Genomic DNA, 19,109 nt, shown 5'->3' with positions numbered 1-19,109 from the left:
TAAGGAGGTCGCACTGGTTTCGGACGCCATCTTGACTACTGTCCGCCATCTTAGATACAGCGGCCACCTTGGGGGGGGGGTATGCTTCCCTTTTAGAAGCTATAGGGTTAAATGTTTTAATTCAGCTATTTTTCTCATTTAAACTGTTGTTTGCCTTTTCACAATATCCTTGGCATTTCTTAGCGTCCTTCGGGCCTCTGTATCCTTGTTATTTATTTTGGTTATGAAGAAGCTTCTAGGAGCCATTGTGTAGATAAGCATGGCTGTAAACAAGGCCTAGTCATTTTTCCCAGAATGTGCTGGTACAAAAACATAATGGCCAATAGAATCTAAGTGTCTTATCTCCATTCATACAACACCCCAAATGCTGATCTCTATGTGTTAAAATATAGCTGTATCTGTTTGAAATAAACAGTTTGATTTGAGTGCATCGGAAGACCGACTGTGTTTTTCATTTACTCTGTCGGTAGCCATCTCATCCTCCCTCAAAGGGTTAATTAGGACTCACCTTACAAAAGTCAAGAGGGCTGTTGGGGCCCTGCATAAAAATCCCTGACAATACACACTGGAGATCAATATTAGAGAACAACACACAATTTTCTAAATGTCAAGGTCATTGTATAGTCCTATGAGAATATATCCTAACATGAGTAATATAGTAGTATTTTAAGTTTATTTAATAAATTGTATATAATCTGAAGCACTGAATAAAAATGTAAACAAGATAATTGTAAAAGTAAACTGATCAAAATTAGAGAACACTTTCAGATACTTTTATTTCCTTAATTATCTGACAAACCCTATTTAACTGACAGCCTAACTTTCCAGTTTGAACTGACTTTACAAAAATGGTGGCCATTCCAAAGTGACTGAAACCCTCCAGCAACAGGTTGTCCAGATGATGGCCCTAGGGGTGATCCTATCAGCCATAGCAAGAGAAGCTGGTTGTTCCAAGTCTGTGATTGCTAGAATACTGCATCTTTACAACATCACAAATGTATTCATGTTCCCCCAGAAGACTGGTTACCCTCTAAAGACTAATGCAAGAGAGGACAGGATAATGCAGAGAATCTCCATGGGTAATCGTTTCAACACTGCAGCCAGCAATTTTTATGTAGGACCACAACCCTTGTCATGCAGAAAAATGGGTAAAGCAGTTCTTTAAAACAAAAAACTTTGAAACAATGAAATGGCCGGCCCAGAGCTAAACCCAATAGAAAACAGAACTGTGGAAAACACTGGAAGATCACACTACAGCAGTGTGAGAGACTAATGATGTCCTGTGACCACAGATGTGCACTTCCTACTGATTGGTGACTGGTGTAACTTTCATAAAATGTAATTATAATCACTGTTATAATTAATAATTGCTGTCCTCTACTTATGATCATCAGATTTTTTGCAAAATAAAGGTTTTGTGTTTATATACTTTGGTAAAAACACAGTTCTAGTGGCATGGTACACCCCTTACAAAATATCCACCAAATGCTCATCAATGGAGATTGCATTATTTCTGAAAAAAGCAATCATACATTATTCTCTAATTTTGATCTCCAGGGTATATGTACTTGGCCCTGCCTTCATGGCAAGCTGCAGTGTTTCCTGTTCTCAGCATGCTGCCCTCTACATGCACACACAGCTCCAGTCTCTCTCACTGCTCTAGGACGTCCATGTGACAACAAATTCTCTATCCTCACAGTGCTTCCACGCTGACAGAGACAGGAAGAGGGAAGGGAGTATAATGAGTCATACCGTGCTGCTGCAGCTCCATCTATTCAGCAGAGCTCAGAGATATAAATAGAGAAGCATGGAGGATCTACACACAGTACAAAAGTAAGTAGCCGGACTGCTACTTCATCACTTGATGAACTATCTACAAGGCATTAAAGACACAGGAGCAACTCATACTATTAACATAGTGTAATATTATGGACAGCCTGATATTGTATTATAGTACACTTTAGTGATTTCTGGAAATTTGTACTGTGGCAAGCCCAATATAACAGTTGGCCCTATGTTTCCTCACAGTTGATAAAAGAAGTTATTATGTATCCCTAAATGCAACCAGTTATAAACCAGAAGATGTTTAATTTTTAACATCTCTCTGCTTTCTGACAATGTCATTGGTTCTCATGTCTGTGTCTCCATACCTCCACACCTTATCTATTCAATGTGCTTGTTTTAATAACTTTTCATAGACACAGTCCAATTACAAACCTAAACTTTCTTAAATAAAACCAGATGACTTGGCATGAATAGCATTTGTCTGTGATAGGGGACCATGTAAAAAAACACACTGCATAAACACTTTGGGGCTCATTTACGAAGGCTCTGAATCGTGCACTTTCATCGGGATTACCGACGATTTCCGATTTGCGCTGAATCGCCCCAGGATTTTGGCACATGTGATCAGATTTTGGGCGCATTGGCGCCGACTTTCACGCGACAGAAATGGGGGGGGCGTGGCCATCGGACAACCCGACGGATTCGGAAAAACCACGGAATTTAAAAAAGAATTGTGTCGCAAGATCAGCACTTACATGCACCGAGGCGAAGAAGGTGAACTCCAGCGGACCTCGGCGCAGCAGCGGCACCTGGTGGATATCAGGTGCACGGACCTTAGTGAATCCCGCCAGACCCGAATCAGGGTCTGAGAACGCGCTGATGGATCGCGACTGGACAGGGTAAGTAAATGTGCCCCTTTGTTCTTGTGGATGACACTGCCTAGAATAATGCAGCTGCAATAAGATGGGAAACCTTGATGGATGTCTAATAATACAGGACGGAGACACAACAGTAACTTGTATTACTTCACTGGTGAGAATGATCCTATTTTAACTTCTAACAATTACATTTATTATTATTTATTATTATATCAATTAGTATTATAAATTATTTTATGATTTTCTCACACAAAAAGAGAGGATATATTGCCATGACGTGGTACTACGTGCAGTCCAATCCAAGTGGTTGTCATAAATGTATATTTCCAGTTTATAATTAGCAGAATATATTATGACAGTAACCCAACAGCTAAATACACATAACTCATGTGTATAAGCACCATTAATGTGTCTTCCCTAGCGATTCCGTGTATGTGATGTGATCTCCCTGTGCTTCAGGGATTAACGTTCCCAGTAAGGATTACAAAGTGGTACTTCCATGTAAAACATTTTAAGTAGAAAATAGACCATTAAAGTAATTTTCACAAGTGTCACCTCTATATTGGGTGAAGAAGACCTCTATGTTGTCTAGTTATGTACTTAAGCCACCCATGACTAGTGATTTTATATTAGGCTTAGATAAAAAGGAGACCTGACTAGATGTAATTGTAGGTAAAATTCACCGTCCTCTTAGCAAGTGCTACAGCTATTAGCGACTAAACACAATTACACTAACCGGCTAATAAAGTACATTAAACTAGCTATCAATATCAACTAATCTCTACCAGATAAATTGGATTTTAATACAATATTGACAGCTAATTCCATAAGTTGTTTGTCATTCATAATCTGTCATTCAATCTGTGCCATTACATTTGGAAGTTGGGCCAAGACCTGCATTCAGAATAAAATGGGGGGAATATACACACACACACACACATGACTGGGGGGTGAGGAGGGGACTGTATATAATGAATGGGGGGTGAGGAGGGGACTGTATATAATGAATGGGGGGTGAGGAGGGGCTGCATATAATGTTTGGGGGGGTAGGAGGGGGCTGCATATAATGGGCAGTGAGGGGGATGCATATAATCCATGTGGGGGAGGGGGGCTGCATACAATTAAACTATGGGTGGTGAGGGGGGCCTGGGCTGTATATAATTAATCCAAGGGGGGCTGCATATAATTAATTTATGGGGGTGAGGAGGCTGTATAAAATGAATCCATGCCGCTACGCCAGTCTACTGCAAAGGGGCCCACTGAGGCTCTGTTGCCCAAGGGCCCACTGAAACCTGGATCCGGCCCTGAATGTATTGAACACCGGTCTTAATCCCCTCTCCCCTCCCCGCAGGCATATTGAATGCCGGATTTCCTAACAGGCTCTTAGTAAATCTGGAGGTGTTCTCTGTTGTAAATTCAAGTGAGATATAAATTTAAAAACAATTCTAAATATCCTAAATAATAATATCCTAAAGATCCTAAATAATAATATCCTAAAAAATATCCTAAATAATATACGAAATATCTTTGTTCAATGTGTCTAATCAAAATATGAAATAGGTTATCTCATATGGTAAATGCAATAAAAAACCTGTCCAATTCGACACTTTTTTTTACTTTTTATCCACTGTTAAAAAGCGTGAATAAAAAGTGATCGAAAAGTCATATAGTTATCTTATCCCAGAGCAGATGTCACAGCTCTGTTCAGGAAGCATTAAAAAGTTACGGGTGTCAGAAAAATGGCGACGCAAAATATATTCTCTTGTTTTTTTTGCTAAGAGAGTGCTGAGTAGAAGAAAAATAATCTAAAACAGAAAAATGAAAATAGTTCTGAAAATTTGGGTTTAGATAACTAAAAATGACGGGTTTCTTTGAAAATTAATACCTATATAATTTTACATCCTTTCTCTATGGCATGGGTGGGAGAAAACATTTTCATATTATTGACAAATTGGGGCAGATTTACTTACCCTGCCCATTCGCGATCCAGCGGCGCGTTGTCTGCGGTGGATTCGGGTCTGGATTCATTAAGGTAGTTCCTCCAACGTCCACCAGGTGGCGCTGCTGCGCTGAAAAGCATCGGAACGCACTGGAGTACATAGAGCCGGGCTGAGTGAAGGTAAGAACGTGCCGAGCGTCAATTTTTTTTTAAATGCGGTGGTTTTTCAGAATCTGTCGGGTTTTCGTTCAGCCACGCCCCCCGTTTTCCGTCGCGTGCATGCCAGCACCGATGCGCCAAAATCCGATCGCGTGCGCCAAAATCCCGGGGCAATTCAGGGGAAATCGGCGCAAATCGGAAATATTTGGGTAACACGTCGGGAAAACGCAAATTGGGCCCTTAGTAAATTACCCCCATTATCTTATTAGATATATAGCAAATAAATTCCCAGCTTTTCTAAATATTGTATTCGAATGTGAAACATAACTTTTATTATATATGCCTAATAAAAACTTAAAATGAGGATAGGGGTCTCTTAGGGGACATCATGTCATTATCATGCACAAAGCGCCGGCGTATGATTTAAGCCCTGCCCCTCCGGCCTCCTGGTGTTTTTCCGGTGGTTGCATTGACGTACAAGACGAACTTAGCCTAATGTACCTTTCTAATCTTATTATTTAAAGGGTTACTATATTTTGCATCAGATTTTCCGCGCTCTATTTAAAGCTGTTTGCATTGGTCTATAATGTTGAAGCATGTGGCACAGTTATGGAAGAATTCCAAAAAGTTAAGCTCAGTTTTTTTGTAGCTACAATCTATAGAGCCGAATACTTGAAAGTAATAGATGTTAGATAAAGGCTTTTCTAATTTACTTCTATTCCTTTTTCTTATTCCTCACTAAAAAATCTCCTTCAAACAATAGTAGAAATAATTATATTCTACTGCATCATTCCGCCACCGAGTGAATTGTAATTGAATTCAAGATACAACAGTAAAATGAAGAATGAGATGAAAGTCGAAAGGGAATTTGTCTGAGGTGGTCAGACCATGACAACTGAAAGGCGAGGAATGATTCTTTACAGGTCCAGACATCTCTATAACCATCATAAATAATGTTATCAACAAAAATCGAATTCCATGATGACAAGCTCAACCAATGCTTTATTTTCGGACTGTAATTTCTTTTTTGGACAAATTGTAGACAATTTTATTTGTGGCGTTTTACACCAGAGTAATTTTCACTAAAATCAGGCATAAACAGAATCATATTTGTGGACCAATGTACTCTCTGTGTATTTGTTATTTTGCCATATTTATTTTTCAAACCCAGATCAATTGGAGATGTTGAAGCATTTTTTGAATAATATACTGTACGTAAATCCATCCTACTTTCACCTAACTTTGCTAATAAAAAAAATAAAAGCTTGACATGCATGGCTTTGGACTACCTTCCCATATACCAAAAATTGTTGTTATTCTTCTGTTAAAGAAAGAAAAACTGACATTAAAAATAGTTGAAACTGACAAAATGAATACTGAATTTTAATTGGCTGAAAATCAACAAATGTAAATTAGACATTGCTTTTAAATTGTGGCTCAATCAAAAAGAGAAAAATCAAAACTAACACACTGGACAAAAAGGATGGGACCTTAAAAACTAATTCCTAGATTATGGCACACAAAACAACTATAAGTACGAACTACCAAGAAACCAACTATGGTACAGAGTTCCATATGTTCTACACAAAATTCCAGAGTTTCCAGAGGCCCCTTCGTGCTGCTGGCGATGCGGGGTGGAGGAGGGGACGATCTTACATACATTTTTTGGAATGTCCTAAGCTCACCCCTTTTAGTTAATCCGGAGGTGTATCAATCTGCCTATACCAGAAAACTGGAGTCATTTTCAGCTGAAATGCCCCACATTTACTGAAGGTTTTAGACCATTTTAAGGCTGTTTTCTCCTCTAAGAAAGGGCGTGCCCTCGGCATCTTAAGGGCAAGACCGAACAGAAAATAGCCTGTATGGCAAAATTCAGTCCATGCAACAGAAAATTGATTATTCTGGTGCAGCAAACTAGATCAATTTATAGGAGGTGCAAAGTACAACTCACCAGTCCTATGCACGCACCAAATTAATTATCCAGCATCAAACACTGCACTGGTCTAAAGACCCACACATTAATACATCTCCCCAACGCGTTTTAAGATGGACACCGGGGAACAGTCTTCCGAAGACCCAAGGCTGTCTCGTTTTAACCCATTCATTACAATGTGCGATTTGAACATTTTAATGAATGAGGTGCAAAATCCCCATATACTGCCATACTGTAGTATAGTAGTTTTTGGTAGGATCGATCATACAACCTAGGGTTAAAGTACCCTAGGGAGTCTAAAAATAGCAAAAGTTAAAAATAAGAAAAGATTCAGATAAAATTATTATAAAAAATTCTAATCACCCCCTTTCCCTAGAACTGATATAAATATAAATAAACAGTAAAAATCATAAACACAATAAGTATCGTTGTGTCCGAAAATGCCCGATCTATCAAAATATAATAAAGTTTTTTCACTGTATTTAAATCCGTAACGGAAAATAGCGCCCAAAGAAAAAATTACACTTTTTTGCCATTTTGAAAAATATAATAAAATCTATACAAAGTGAGCCCCATAACAGAAAGTAGCGCCAAAATGTCTGAAATGCCACCTTTACACTAGTTTAAATCACATAGAAATGTAATAACATGTGACCAATTGTCAAACAGTCCTCACAATAGTAGCAATGAAATTGTCAGCTTAACTTGCAAAAAAGGACATATTACACAGCTCCGTACACCACAGTATGAAAAAGTTATTAGCGTCAGAAAATGGCAAAACAACTTTTTTTGTACACGTTCTTTTAATTTTTGAAAATGTATTAAAACACAATAAAACCAATATAAATTTGGTATCACCGTGATCGTACAGAACCAAAGAATAAAAAGAATAAAGTAGACGTATCATTGGGACTGCACAGTGATATTCCCCAAACTGACCTCGAAAGTAAGTGACAGAGATGCTTTTTTTTGCAAATTTCACTACATTTGGAATTTTTTTCCAGCTTCCCACAGACCACGAAAATGAGGGGTTACGATGGGGTTACGCGCATGACCGTTCTGCTCCATTAATCTCTATGGAGCTGACGGAAATTGCCGAACGCCGTCTTTACATGATCTATGGTAGTCTCATCACTGAAACCGCCACCGATCAGCAAGTAAGGCCCTATCCTGAGGATATCCTGAGGATAGGGCCTAACTTGTGTTTGTGGGAAAACCCCTTTAAGGGGTTAAAGCCTGGTGTCTAGAAATTGACTCACCTTAAAGAAAATCTACCATTTGATTTCATGCATTATGAAGCAAACATATCTTGAGAATGCTGCAACTACACTAATGCAGATACATATCTTGTTTAATACCTGAGTTGAGTGGTTTTGCTGAAAAATCAATTATAAAATTCAGGACCTTGGGAAAGCTGGATCCACATTACACACATTACGCAGGAGCTTTCTGAACAGCCAAGACAGGACTAATGAACCTCAGCTGGATCACTTATCAATTGCTGCACCATCCCCCAGCTGCCATGTATAAGTCGGCCTGGCAGGAAGAACAGTGATTACCTCATCCTCCGGCGCAGTGCATAACTAATGTGAAAGGAAAGGTTCTGAGCCCAGGCACAGAAGCGACAGAGCTTTACTACTATCATTGTATAATTGTTTTTTTCAGCAAAACCATTAAGCACAGGGATTTAACAAGATATGTTTCTGCATCATTGTAGCTACAGCATTCTCCAGGCAAGTTCCTTCTAAACAGGATTACCAGATTACCCCCAATGCTCTGAGTAAGAGCTGTAACAGTGATCTGGTATTAAGTCAGAGTGGAGCAGTTTGAATGCAGAGATCAAAGAACACAATGTGAGAAGAGTACAGTAAACATTATATATATTGTTTCTAAAACATTATGTAATGCCGAACTCACTTTGAGGCAGCCGTTCTGATTGTGGCAGTACACACTGGTGACCTCTGGGTCCCAATGCACCAGCATGTATTGTGTCAAGAAATGTAAAGTGCCATGGTGCCCACAGTCCTTGCCTTTGTCTGAGCTGGTCTTATATTACAGGGGGAGGGGGTGTCCAGGCAAGAGAAGCTATACATTAAAAAAGAATCCGACCATAGTCAGAAGATTAACGGTCGGATCCAAGGGCAACCAAAATTGTGTACACCAGGACTGATAGAGACAGGTTGCAATTATATCTGGGAAATGCTGTATTTTTGTTAATAACAGTGAATTAGAGAATGTGTTATTTTGTTATCCTGAGTATATTTAAGTATTTTATCTTCATGGGAATGCAGCCTTAAACTCTGTGTGTATAAAATAACCTATGATGGGACTGTTTTAGTTTCTGAATTTTTAATGCCACTGAGGATCTGTCGCCCAAAGGCCTACTGAAACCTGGAGACTGAATATTAAAGGTGCAAATACTACTAGTTCTTTGTAATGGTATTCTGATCTGTTGGTATCTGAGCACCATTTTCCTGAATGTGGCTTGTTACGACTTCCTGACATGGCCTGCTGACCTTACATGAAAACCCTAGCTTGACCTGATTTCATCTGTGCTGAACACCCTGCTGTGTGGCACCCTGATTTTTGTCCGCAAGCTCTGCACCATTAGCATGCCACCTACGCAGACCTGGGCATTCAATGCATCTTCGGCGCAGCCTCGGTAATGCAATAGTATGTTACACAATTTATTAATAGGAGATCCTGCAGCCCTGTCTATCTGCAACACTTCCTCAGACGCAGCATGGAGAACATTATAAAGCAGTAATAAGCAGGGCTGCCATAAATCCATTTCTGGAGTATGGGATGTCATAGGATCCCTCAGTAAATGTATAACAGGCACAAGAGAGAAGAATGAAAAGAGGTTTCTGATAAGTAGAAAATTATGAATTTTTAGCAGACATACCACAATCGGTCTCATACTCACCGATACTTTTAATTTAGGTGCCATAATATGTATTTCATAGAGTTTATTCAGCCTGGGATAGTTTTTGGAAGTAAATTTTAAGTTGGGAAGCACAGTAGACATGTGGAGATAGTACTACAATACAAACACCGTATTAGAAGCAAAGAAACACAATAGCCTAGGTATACTCACAAGACTGTTATACACTCTTGAAAGACGGATTCACTGATGGTATTCAGCTGATTTCCCTCCAAGTCCCTAATAACAAGAAAATAATGATTTAACAGCAATTGGGTTATTCACAGCATCTATATACCTACAGTAACCATATAATGCATGGCCAATATCTAGAATTTGCTGGTAAAGTAGCAAACTGCAAGAACTGGAAGGGTGGCCATGTGGAGATGAAGGAATGACTGGGTTCTGTATTCTATTCTATTGATGTGTTTCAGAACCAGGTTGTGGGAAATATGCAAATTAGCTTTCTAGTATATTCCCAAACTATTTTGGCTTTAATCCTGCATCATGTCATTAGGCTGCTTGATGGTAAGGGGTCTGCCTTACAATGTAGCAAAAGAGGTGTGGTCTTCATTGTTCTTTCCGGGAAAGCTTATTTACATACTTCCAAGAATCCCCTATTGGAGCATCAATGGCTATAAGTCTCCACACACCTGCAAGGCGGCCTTAATTGGCAAAGTCTCCATAAGAAGAACTCTTACTTCCAGAACCAAATTGATCATGCACATTAACCTTTTACACTATTAATATCTTTGTTGTGCAGTCCATTAAAAGGAAGCGGATGAAAAGCATCTTAATTTTACGTATTATGAATCTAATTGACCGATTTTGTCATGCGACAGTGTAGAAATGAACCTCATGGACAGTCTAGACTAGCCATGAAAAAGAAATTTTGTTTGTGAAATGTGTAGTCTACGTCTCTCGTGTTTGTCTGTGTTGTGTCACCTATTACTGTATATTTTTTATGGAGTTCCCAATAAAATTTGAAGTCTTTAATACTGTTGTGGATTCTCTGGTAGCTGGACTTGTCTTCTACTATTCGTACAACTCTTGTGGCCTAGAGTGGAGGTTGTCATTGCTTGAGTTTCCAGTCATTGGCTTCAGCGTTCAGGTGAGCTGATTTGATTTTGTCTGTCTTTTTCAAACAGTTGTTTAAGGTTGCTCTTTATTAATCAATCAATGGGTGCTGTATGTTATCAATTCACTGGGGTACAGTATACCTAATAATTTGGGGTTGCTGCAATTAATATAATAAATTTTATCTGACTATATAGGAGAATTAATTTATGGAGCACTGTATAAATATCAATGTAGGGGGGATATTATTCAGGAGCACTGTGTGGTCAGTTGTGTTGTGATGAATATACATGTAGAAGGCACAATGTTGTTATCCAGATGACCTAATATTGGAAGTGACTGTGGTATTTTTAGTTACACAGTGTGGAGATGCTGCAAGTAGCTGAAGACAAATACAGCAGTGATAAGTCACTATGAAGTTCTAGACCTGACAGAGCAGATAATCACCTGTAAGTTACTAAATGCCCCTTCTGGTGGTTTCTAATCACTTCTGTAGCCACTAACCTATTAGCACGTGACAACTCTCAGCTTGTTTAGAGTCAACCACAGAGTGTCAGTGAGCCAAGTTCGACTGTTGGCTGTCGACGCTGTGTGGGTGTGTTATCAATTGTTGGTAATATTGTCAGCATTTTTTGGTGTTGGGTGAATTTTAAGCTTTGCCTATTAACTTCAGGGGAAGAAGGGAAAGTAACTGTATCTATATATGTAAAATTGGAGACTGGTGGGGAGCCCTCAATCTTTAAGTAGCCTGTGGTAGCCCTAATATACCCAACGCATCAGAAGGTATCTCTCTTGTCTTCTCTGAATTCTGAAAACAAATGCTTATAATAATAATAATAATAATAATAATAATAATAATAATAATAATAACTGTTATTACAATATTAGTGAATACTACTTACAGCCAGTTAAGACGGGGCATTTCTGAGCACAAGGAATTCTTCGGAATTTCAGTAATAGAATTATTCAGCATGTACCTAAATGAGAAGAAATCACACAATATCTTATTTGTACTGATAAATGTATTCATTAATTTTGTAGTACAATATAAAAATCTTCATCCCAGTGTCTATGGTAAACTTATTGTAACTACACTAATAAAGGGGGAGAGTTAACAGAAATCTACCATCAGTATCAAGCATTGTAAACCACTGACATACTAGTGTGTGCCTTCCCTGGCAGGATTTGCTCTTCTTTTATTTTCTTATGCTTTGATTGTTACAAAATTATGCAAATGAGTCTGAGAGGCTCCAGGTGGAGCTGGCAAGGTTGTGTATAGTATATCTGCAGGCAGCGTTATAGGTTTTGGAAAACAATTCAGCATAACTTGTATTTTCTTAATTGAGGTTTTTGCCTTTTCCATGCTAAATGGGTCAGTAGGGTGAGTAGGCACTCAAGTGCTGTCAATAGAGCCATCCACTGGACTCCTAAGTCCACAATAGGCAACAATTAAAAAAGGAAAAAAGTTACAAGAGGCAACTATTTTCCTATAAAAGTTTGCTCAACTTTTCCTTCTCCAAAAGATTACACTGCGTGTTAATGTGAAAGCTTCCCTTTAAAAGTATAGGTACAATTTTATGTTCTTTTTTAGTCTCCAATGAAAAAATCAATACACTGTGTATGGAGAAATTTTCTCATTCAGTCATCTGTCAGGCTTTTATACGTTTTACAAGTAGGGATGCCTTGGGAAAGGATTTCTACTCCCTCAAGTAATGGTTTGATCTTTAGTCATAATTATGTTTTAATAAAAAAGACTTACAAGAAATACAGAGAATTTAGACCCATGAATGCTCCGGGGACAATCTTGGCAACTCTGTTATTATCTAATATTCTGCAACAACAACAAAAATGACAAAGAAAAGTTAAAAATGACTTTAGAAATTGTGGAAAACACTTTTGGAGATAATTAGTTATCAGCTCCGAACACTTAAGTATTAAAGAGTATGGTAAATGATTATAAGTGGGAACTAAATGATGTTGTCTATTTTAATCAATACTAAAAACAACAGTATAAAATAGAGCAAAGTAAAAACTCTTCCTTTGCAGGTAACCAAAAATTACGTACAGAACATTTTGACCAAACAAGAGTATAGGAGGTCCATGAGATTTTCTCAAAAAGGGTGGACCTAGAATGTGATCCCGGCATCTCCCACCTGGCCAAGGAAGTGTTGCAATGTCTAGAGAATGTCTAGCAGATAACAATATCTCATCAAGAGGTTGATTATTGTTACGGGGCAGCATCTCATCACACCAATTCTATATTCAATCTATTAAAAAGCAGGAAACATTCCCAAGAGAATTCCTACATGTTCCAAACTGTATGAAATGTGAGTTTTTAATCATGACTAGGGATGAGTGGGAACCAAACCTGAACACCTACCACCAATGGTAACAACTATGATTGGTGCTGGCACTGATCTGAGAAGTTATATTTCAGATGCTGCTAACAAAGTAGTATCGCTGCCTGTGAGGTCATTGGGGAGCAACAATCCTAAAGTAAATGGTGGTGGGTGTACTGCCAACATCAATCTGCAGTTGGTGCCAACATTAATGGTGGGTGCAACCTGCAGGGGGGGGAGCCGACTGCAGAATCCAAACTTCCAACTAAAGTCCAGCTTCAGGCACTCGGACCTGCAGTGTTATGTATAGATTTAACCTGCATTATTCGGTATAGATCCACTTCAGGTCCGCTCATCACTAGTCAGGGCCATGAATTTTAAATTCTGGAAGATTATTTCACTGCTGGAGGAATCCACTGTTTCACTTGGATTATACCCGTTGCTGGCACAGCCTTTCTGGGACTCTTAATGCTTCCCGCTCCCTCCTTGTGCACCTATCGGATTTACGGCCAACAGGATTACATAGAAACACATTTAGTTATGGGTGTGATGACTATTCATAATGACTTATATAAATATAGAAAAAAATGTTTAACAAAAAAAAGGAAAAGGTTGGCGTTGACTGATCTGTAAAAGTTATCTGAAATGTTAATTACAATTAGTGCGGTACCTAGAGATGATGAATCAATTTATCATGGTTTAGGATTCATCACATTTTGACTATATTTTCTGGACATGAGTCATTCTATAACTTCAGACAAGGAGTATAAATCAGTATGAAGACTTATTTGATATGCAAAATAGATGCCAGTCACAACTATGATTATTGACAGAAAAGAAGGCAAATATTCCCACCGCAGAATGTTCATTTCTGTAATTTTAATATGAATTTAAGTAGTTAAAGTAGTTTTTGCAAATGTTGTTGAACATTGAACAACTGATAATTAAATGTAGCCTTATGGGGCTTTCTTGTCATACCTTTACTTTACTTCTCAAACGGGTGTACCCGCTCCTTCTCCTACCCACCAGCACTACAGCGGTCACAGCACCGCATTGTTCTATATTTTGATATACCTTGCAATCTGTGTATGATGAAGGTCTACTAAGATCAAAACGTTGCATGTACTATTTTTAGATAGCTATACTCTTGCCACCAGAACAAAATAAAATTTCTTCACTTTTTGCTACTGAGGAGTGCCAAATTTTTTTTTCTATTTGAACAAATATGGTGTAGTAACCTACTTTTGCACCCAAATGTATAGTTTCTGAGTGATGTGTATTATATTTACCATACTCATTTACAATTTAAAATGACCAGAATGTCCAAACAAATAAGTTGAACATAAAACTCAATTTAAAATGTTTAAAGAAGAAAATAAGGAGATCTACGGATCCATATTTTGTCACTAGAAATCTCTCTCATCTTTTTTTTTTGGTTTCTATCTTTCTGTTATAGTTACACATTTTGGACCCCACTGAAGCAGGGTCTGTCATCAGAAAAAACAAAATAACACAACAAGCAATACTTTGCTGTTGAATATGCAAAGAAGTTTTGCAGCCTGTGAAGTAAATGTTACTACACTGACCTCCCAATGTAAAGTTATGCACTTGGGCCATGGAAACAAAAAGTATAATTATGTTCTAAACGGTCAATTACTTGGTAAAACTGGAGCTGAAAAGGACTTGGGTGTATTGGTGGATGGTAAACTTAATTTTAGTGACCAGAGCCAGGCGGCTGCTGCTAAAGCAAATAAAATTATGGGATGTATCAAGAGAGGAATAGATTCTCATGATAAAGACATAGCTTTGCCCTTATACAAATCGCTGGTCAGACCACACATGGAATATTGTGTACAGTTTTGGGCACCAGTGTATAAAAAGGATATAGTAGAGCTGGAAAGGGTGCAGAGGAGAGCAACCAGGATTATTAGGGGAATGGGGGGACTAGAATACACTGACAGATTAAAAAATTTGAGGGGAGACCTCAATACAATGTACAAATACCTGAACGGACAGTACAAGGATCTCTCCAAAGATCTTTTTATACCTAGGCCTGTGACCAGGACAAGGGGGTATCCTCTACGCCTAGAGGAGAGGCGATTCTACCATCACCATAGACAAAGATTCTTTACTGTAAGAGCAGTGAGACTGTGGAACTCTCTGCCGCAGGAGGTTGTTATGGCGGACTCTATGTACATGTTCAAGAGGGGCCTGGAGAGAAAAAATATCATGGGTTGTGGGGATCAAACATTTATTTAATTCTTATTGGTTGGACTTGATGAACCTTTGTATTTATCCAATCTTATATACTATGATACTATGAGGCAGATATGTCACCTGTTCTGTCATAATGAAAGCAAAAATATTGTGATATTAAAAAGTGTAGAAAAGTTGTGTTTCTGCTGTAGGTCAGTTACACATTTGGTTTTCAAATATATATGTCAAGCAGTATGAATACATTGTTACCAACTTACAGCCATTCCAAAGAATGAAGATCTTTGAATACTTCAGGCTTCAGAACCCTGATCCGATTGTCACTAAGGAAGCTAATACAAAAAGGCATTGGTTAGTAGGACCAAGTAATTTTTCAGGGAAATGAGGATAGTATAAAACACTTCTGAATGTGTCCCCTCTTCCCCCTTACAAAATATACATATTTATATACTCACACGTTTATACACTTACACAGATCTGTCCCATTAGCTGCTGACCACATGGGGGGGGGGGGGGGATATACGTCAGGAATTAGAGATGGGAGATCCCTAATCCTGTTTTTCTGCTGTCCTCTCCCTCTACCTGACATTTCTTATGTGAGCTGTTGATGCATGCTGTGTACTGTGCACGATGTGTCCTATTACATACGTATTATGCTGTACAATGTGCAGCATAATGGGGCTTATTTACTAAGCGTTGCGGATTGGACTTTTGTTAGACTGTTCGCCATTTTCGGGATTTCCACAGGTATGTAACAGGAGTCTGCGCTGGGATTGTATCGCATGCGATTGGTTTTTGGCGCAGCTGCACTGGCTTTCATATGACACAAAAATCGGGGGGTGCGCCATCGTACAATTAGACGGATTTGGACTAAGTGTGGGATTTAACTTTCAAATTGTGTCACAAGCCCAAGCACTTACATGCACCAGGAAGAAGAAGATGAACTCCAATGGACCTGAGCGGGAAAGCGACACATGCAGGAAATCGGACGCACGATCTTAGTGAATTGTGGCAGAGTACATTATCGTTGAACAATGCATTCTGTGAACTCCTCCAACCGGGTAAGTAAATGTGCCCCAATATATGTAAAATGGTGCACATCCTGCATTCTTATGTGTCACTTGGGATGCCCGGGCCCCCTGAGACTGCGGACCCCATATCAGCTGCTACGGCTGACACTGTTGTAGTTATGCCCTGCTGAAAGATCTGAGCCTGGGTGATGAGATCTGAAGCCTGTTTAGAGTAATTCTTCAGAAAACAGATCTGAGCCCAGAAAACAGGATCACTTTGACATACATTACTGTTAGTTCCATATTTTGAAAACTGAGACTCGTGGATTATGTGTTCTCTACAAACCTGAGCATCAAGTTGTAAAGAAATGAATACAGTAAATTGTAAATAAAATTAGAAAAAGAAAACAAAAAGGTAAAACACCTAACATTTACATTTAGAAAAAATATATTTTATTTGCTTTTTTTTAATCTTTTATTCCCTAGGTAAGTCCCTGAATTTAAAACCACAAATCTCGCTGGTGTAGTGGGGGAGTGGTGGGATATAACAAGCAGGTATACATCCCAACAGTGCAGCCCTGGTCCCGCTACCCAGACCAGAATTAATCAGGCTCATGTGATCACTGTGGCCAATCAATGGTCTTAATGGTCTCAGGGGGAAGAAGAAGAAGCCCATCATGCGAAACACGTGTCGGGGTTGTGCACACGCTCAGGGTCTGTATGATTGACAGGTTATTCCTTCCCCCCCTTCCTACTCACACCACCCGGAACACGGAGGTTACCCCCATTTGCCATAGGGGTCTCTGTGCCTTTAATTGTATCCCATTATGGGTTTTGCTGTTGTAAATTTATGCCAGCATGAGTGAAATCTTCCTCATTTGTATTTATCTGTGTGGTTGTATCAGGGATAACCTTTTTACATTATTCTCTACGCCTGATTTAGTGTGCACTGTTTCCTTTCTGTTTGCTTGTCTTGTTTTGTCTGCCGCCTTTTTTATGCCCAGTTTTGGGAATTTTACATATTTGTGTGTATAGCATTCAATAAAGTATTTGTGTATTCATACATAAGTGCCTTTTGTAGTGTTTTCATGCACTAAACCCTTAAAAATGGTAAAATACCCTATTTGTCTCGAAAAACACGAGAAACGAATCTTGGCAAAAAAATTTACTTTTGGAATTAAGAATTGCAAAAGATAAAAAAATTCCTACTCTGATGAGAAAAGGGTTAAATGTCTGCCACTAGTGACAAGCACAGACTTAAAATAGTGTTGGCTTCTTTTCAGGATGATTGTGACTCATGTATGATTTCATAGTCTCCGTCCTGACTGACAGGATGATTGCTTGTCTCTAGAATCCTCTTTGTGCCGTCTTATAAATAAGCGAAGCTAATTAACCAATTAAATGTTTGTTACATTTTTAGACTTTTCAAACGGCACCATGAATCATCTTAATGTCTCTTACCGTCTTTTGGAAATACATGGAATAATAAAGCATAAAGCTAAGCCACGGGATATCTTCACACTTACAGCATCTTAAGGTTGAAAAGTCCCGAGAACGTCAGGTGAGAGATAGACCGCAGTCTGTTGTTCTGCAGGAGTCTGGCACAAGGACACAGGATGGAGCAGTGTTATTTGGTTTGTAAATGAAACAGAATTATAGAAATGCTTTAGGCAATGCAACAAAAGGACAAACGCAAATAGGAACATTGAGCTTAGGTCATCTTCGGTGTTGTTTGTCCTTGATTTTACAGGTTTTCACATATTTTCTCAGACTGATACAAAACAGTAGGGAGGGGAGGTAAGTTTGCTCTTAAAACTTTGTATTTTTTGGGGATCGGAGGGCTACATAAAAACAGCTCCATAAGTCAACCTAGATGTTGTTCACTTAATGCAAATAATATACTGGGGAAATATAGTCATGTTTTTTCTTAGTATAAATCTACAAAAAAAAGAAAGCAAATAAATATACCTTACATATATACATACTTAGAATGTACACAGCCTTTAGGAACATTATCATACAAACATGAATAGATTATTGCTTTATATTATATTAAAGAAAATCTACCATTTAATTGCATTATGAACCAAACATACCTTGCCAATGCTGTAGCAACACTAATGCAGAAACATGTTTAATCCCTGAGCTGAATGGTTTTGCTAAAGAAAGAACAATTATAACATTGAGGACCTTGGGAAAGCTGGTTTGGATTAAGCCTGCACACATTACACAAGCTTCCTAAACTGTCCAGACAGGACTAATCAACCTGAGTTGGATCACTTATACACAGCAGCTAGGGGATGGTGCAGCGATTGATTACTACTGTCTGTGTGGCACAACACAGTAATTAAATCATTTTCTGGAGCAGGCATTTAATGTGAGAGGGAAAGTACTGGAGCCAGGCACAGAAGCGAAAGAGCTTCATTATCCTAATTTTATAATAGTTTTTTCAGAAAAATCACTCAACTCAGGGATTAAACATATGCTTCTGCATCAATATAGCTACAAGGTGTGTTTGGTTCATAATGCATGAAATCAAATAGTGGATTTCCTTAAAGAGGAATATGTCACCATGATATTCCCACCTAAACTAAATGCTAAACTTCATTGGGATATGCCCACACATGCCACCCATACCTTTGTTTTTGTTTTCTAGTTGCTCCTTCTGTGCCAAAACTTTGCTTAAGAAATATGCAAATGAAGCTAATGTGTTTGGGGTTCCTTCTGCGAATATGCCATATGCTAACCTTCTAAAATGAGGGATCTGTAGCACTGGGAGTGATGTTGCTGAAGGGGGAAGGACGACAAGAGGTGCTTCGCTGTGGTAGTATAGCAAACTGCTGTGTTACTCC

General features: G+C 38.7%; 1 protein-coding gene across 3 annotated transcripts in view; it reads right to left on the bottom strand.

The window, feature by feature from the left end:
• Positions 1 to 19,109, bottom strand: part of LOC140078066 (relaxin receptor 1-like) — a 273,289-nt gene that overhangs the window by 45,190 nt on the left and 208,990 nt on the right. For all 3 annotated transcript variants that reach the window (XM_072125872.1, XM_072125870.1, XM_072125871.1), the window contains 5 exons: positions 17,784 to 17,855; positions 15,508 to 15,579; positions 12,454 to 12,525; positions 11,597 to 11,671; positions 9,792 to 9,857 (listed from right to left, as the gene is read on the bottom strand). In XM_072125872.1, coding sequence (XP_071981973.1) covers positions 9,792 to 9,857; positions 11,597 to 11,671; positions 12,454 to 12,525; positions 15,508 to 15,579; positions 17,784 to 17,855 — 357 coding nt within the window. The remainder of the gene's footprint in view (positions 1 to 9,791; positions 9,858 to 11,596; positions 11,672 to 12,453; positions 12,526 to 15,507; positions 15,580 to 17,783; positions 17,856 to 19,109) is intronic.

Source organism: Engystomops pustulosus, chromosome 9 (assembly GCF_040894005.1).
Source record: "Engystomops pustulosus chromosome 9, aEngPut4.maternal, whole genome shotgun sequence".
Lineage (NCBI taxonomy): Eukaryota > Metazoa > Chordata > Amphibia > Anura > Leptodactylidae > Engystomops > Engystomops pustulosus.
The sequence above is the reverse complement of the archived record's forward strand: the minus strand, read 5'-3'. Positions and strand labels throughout refer to the sequence as shown.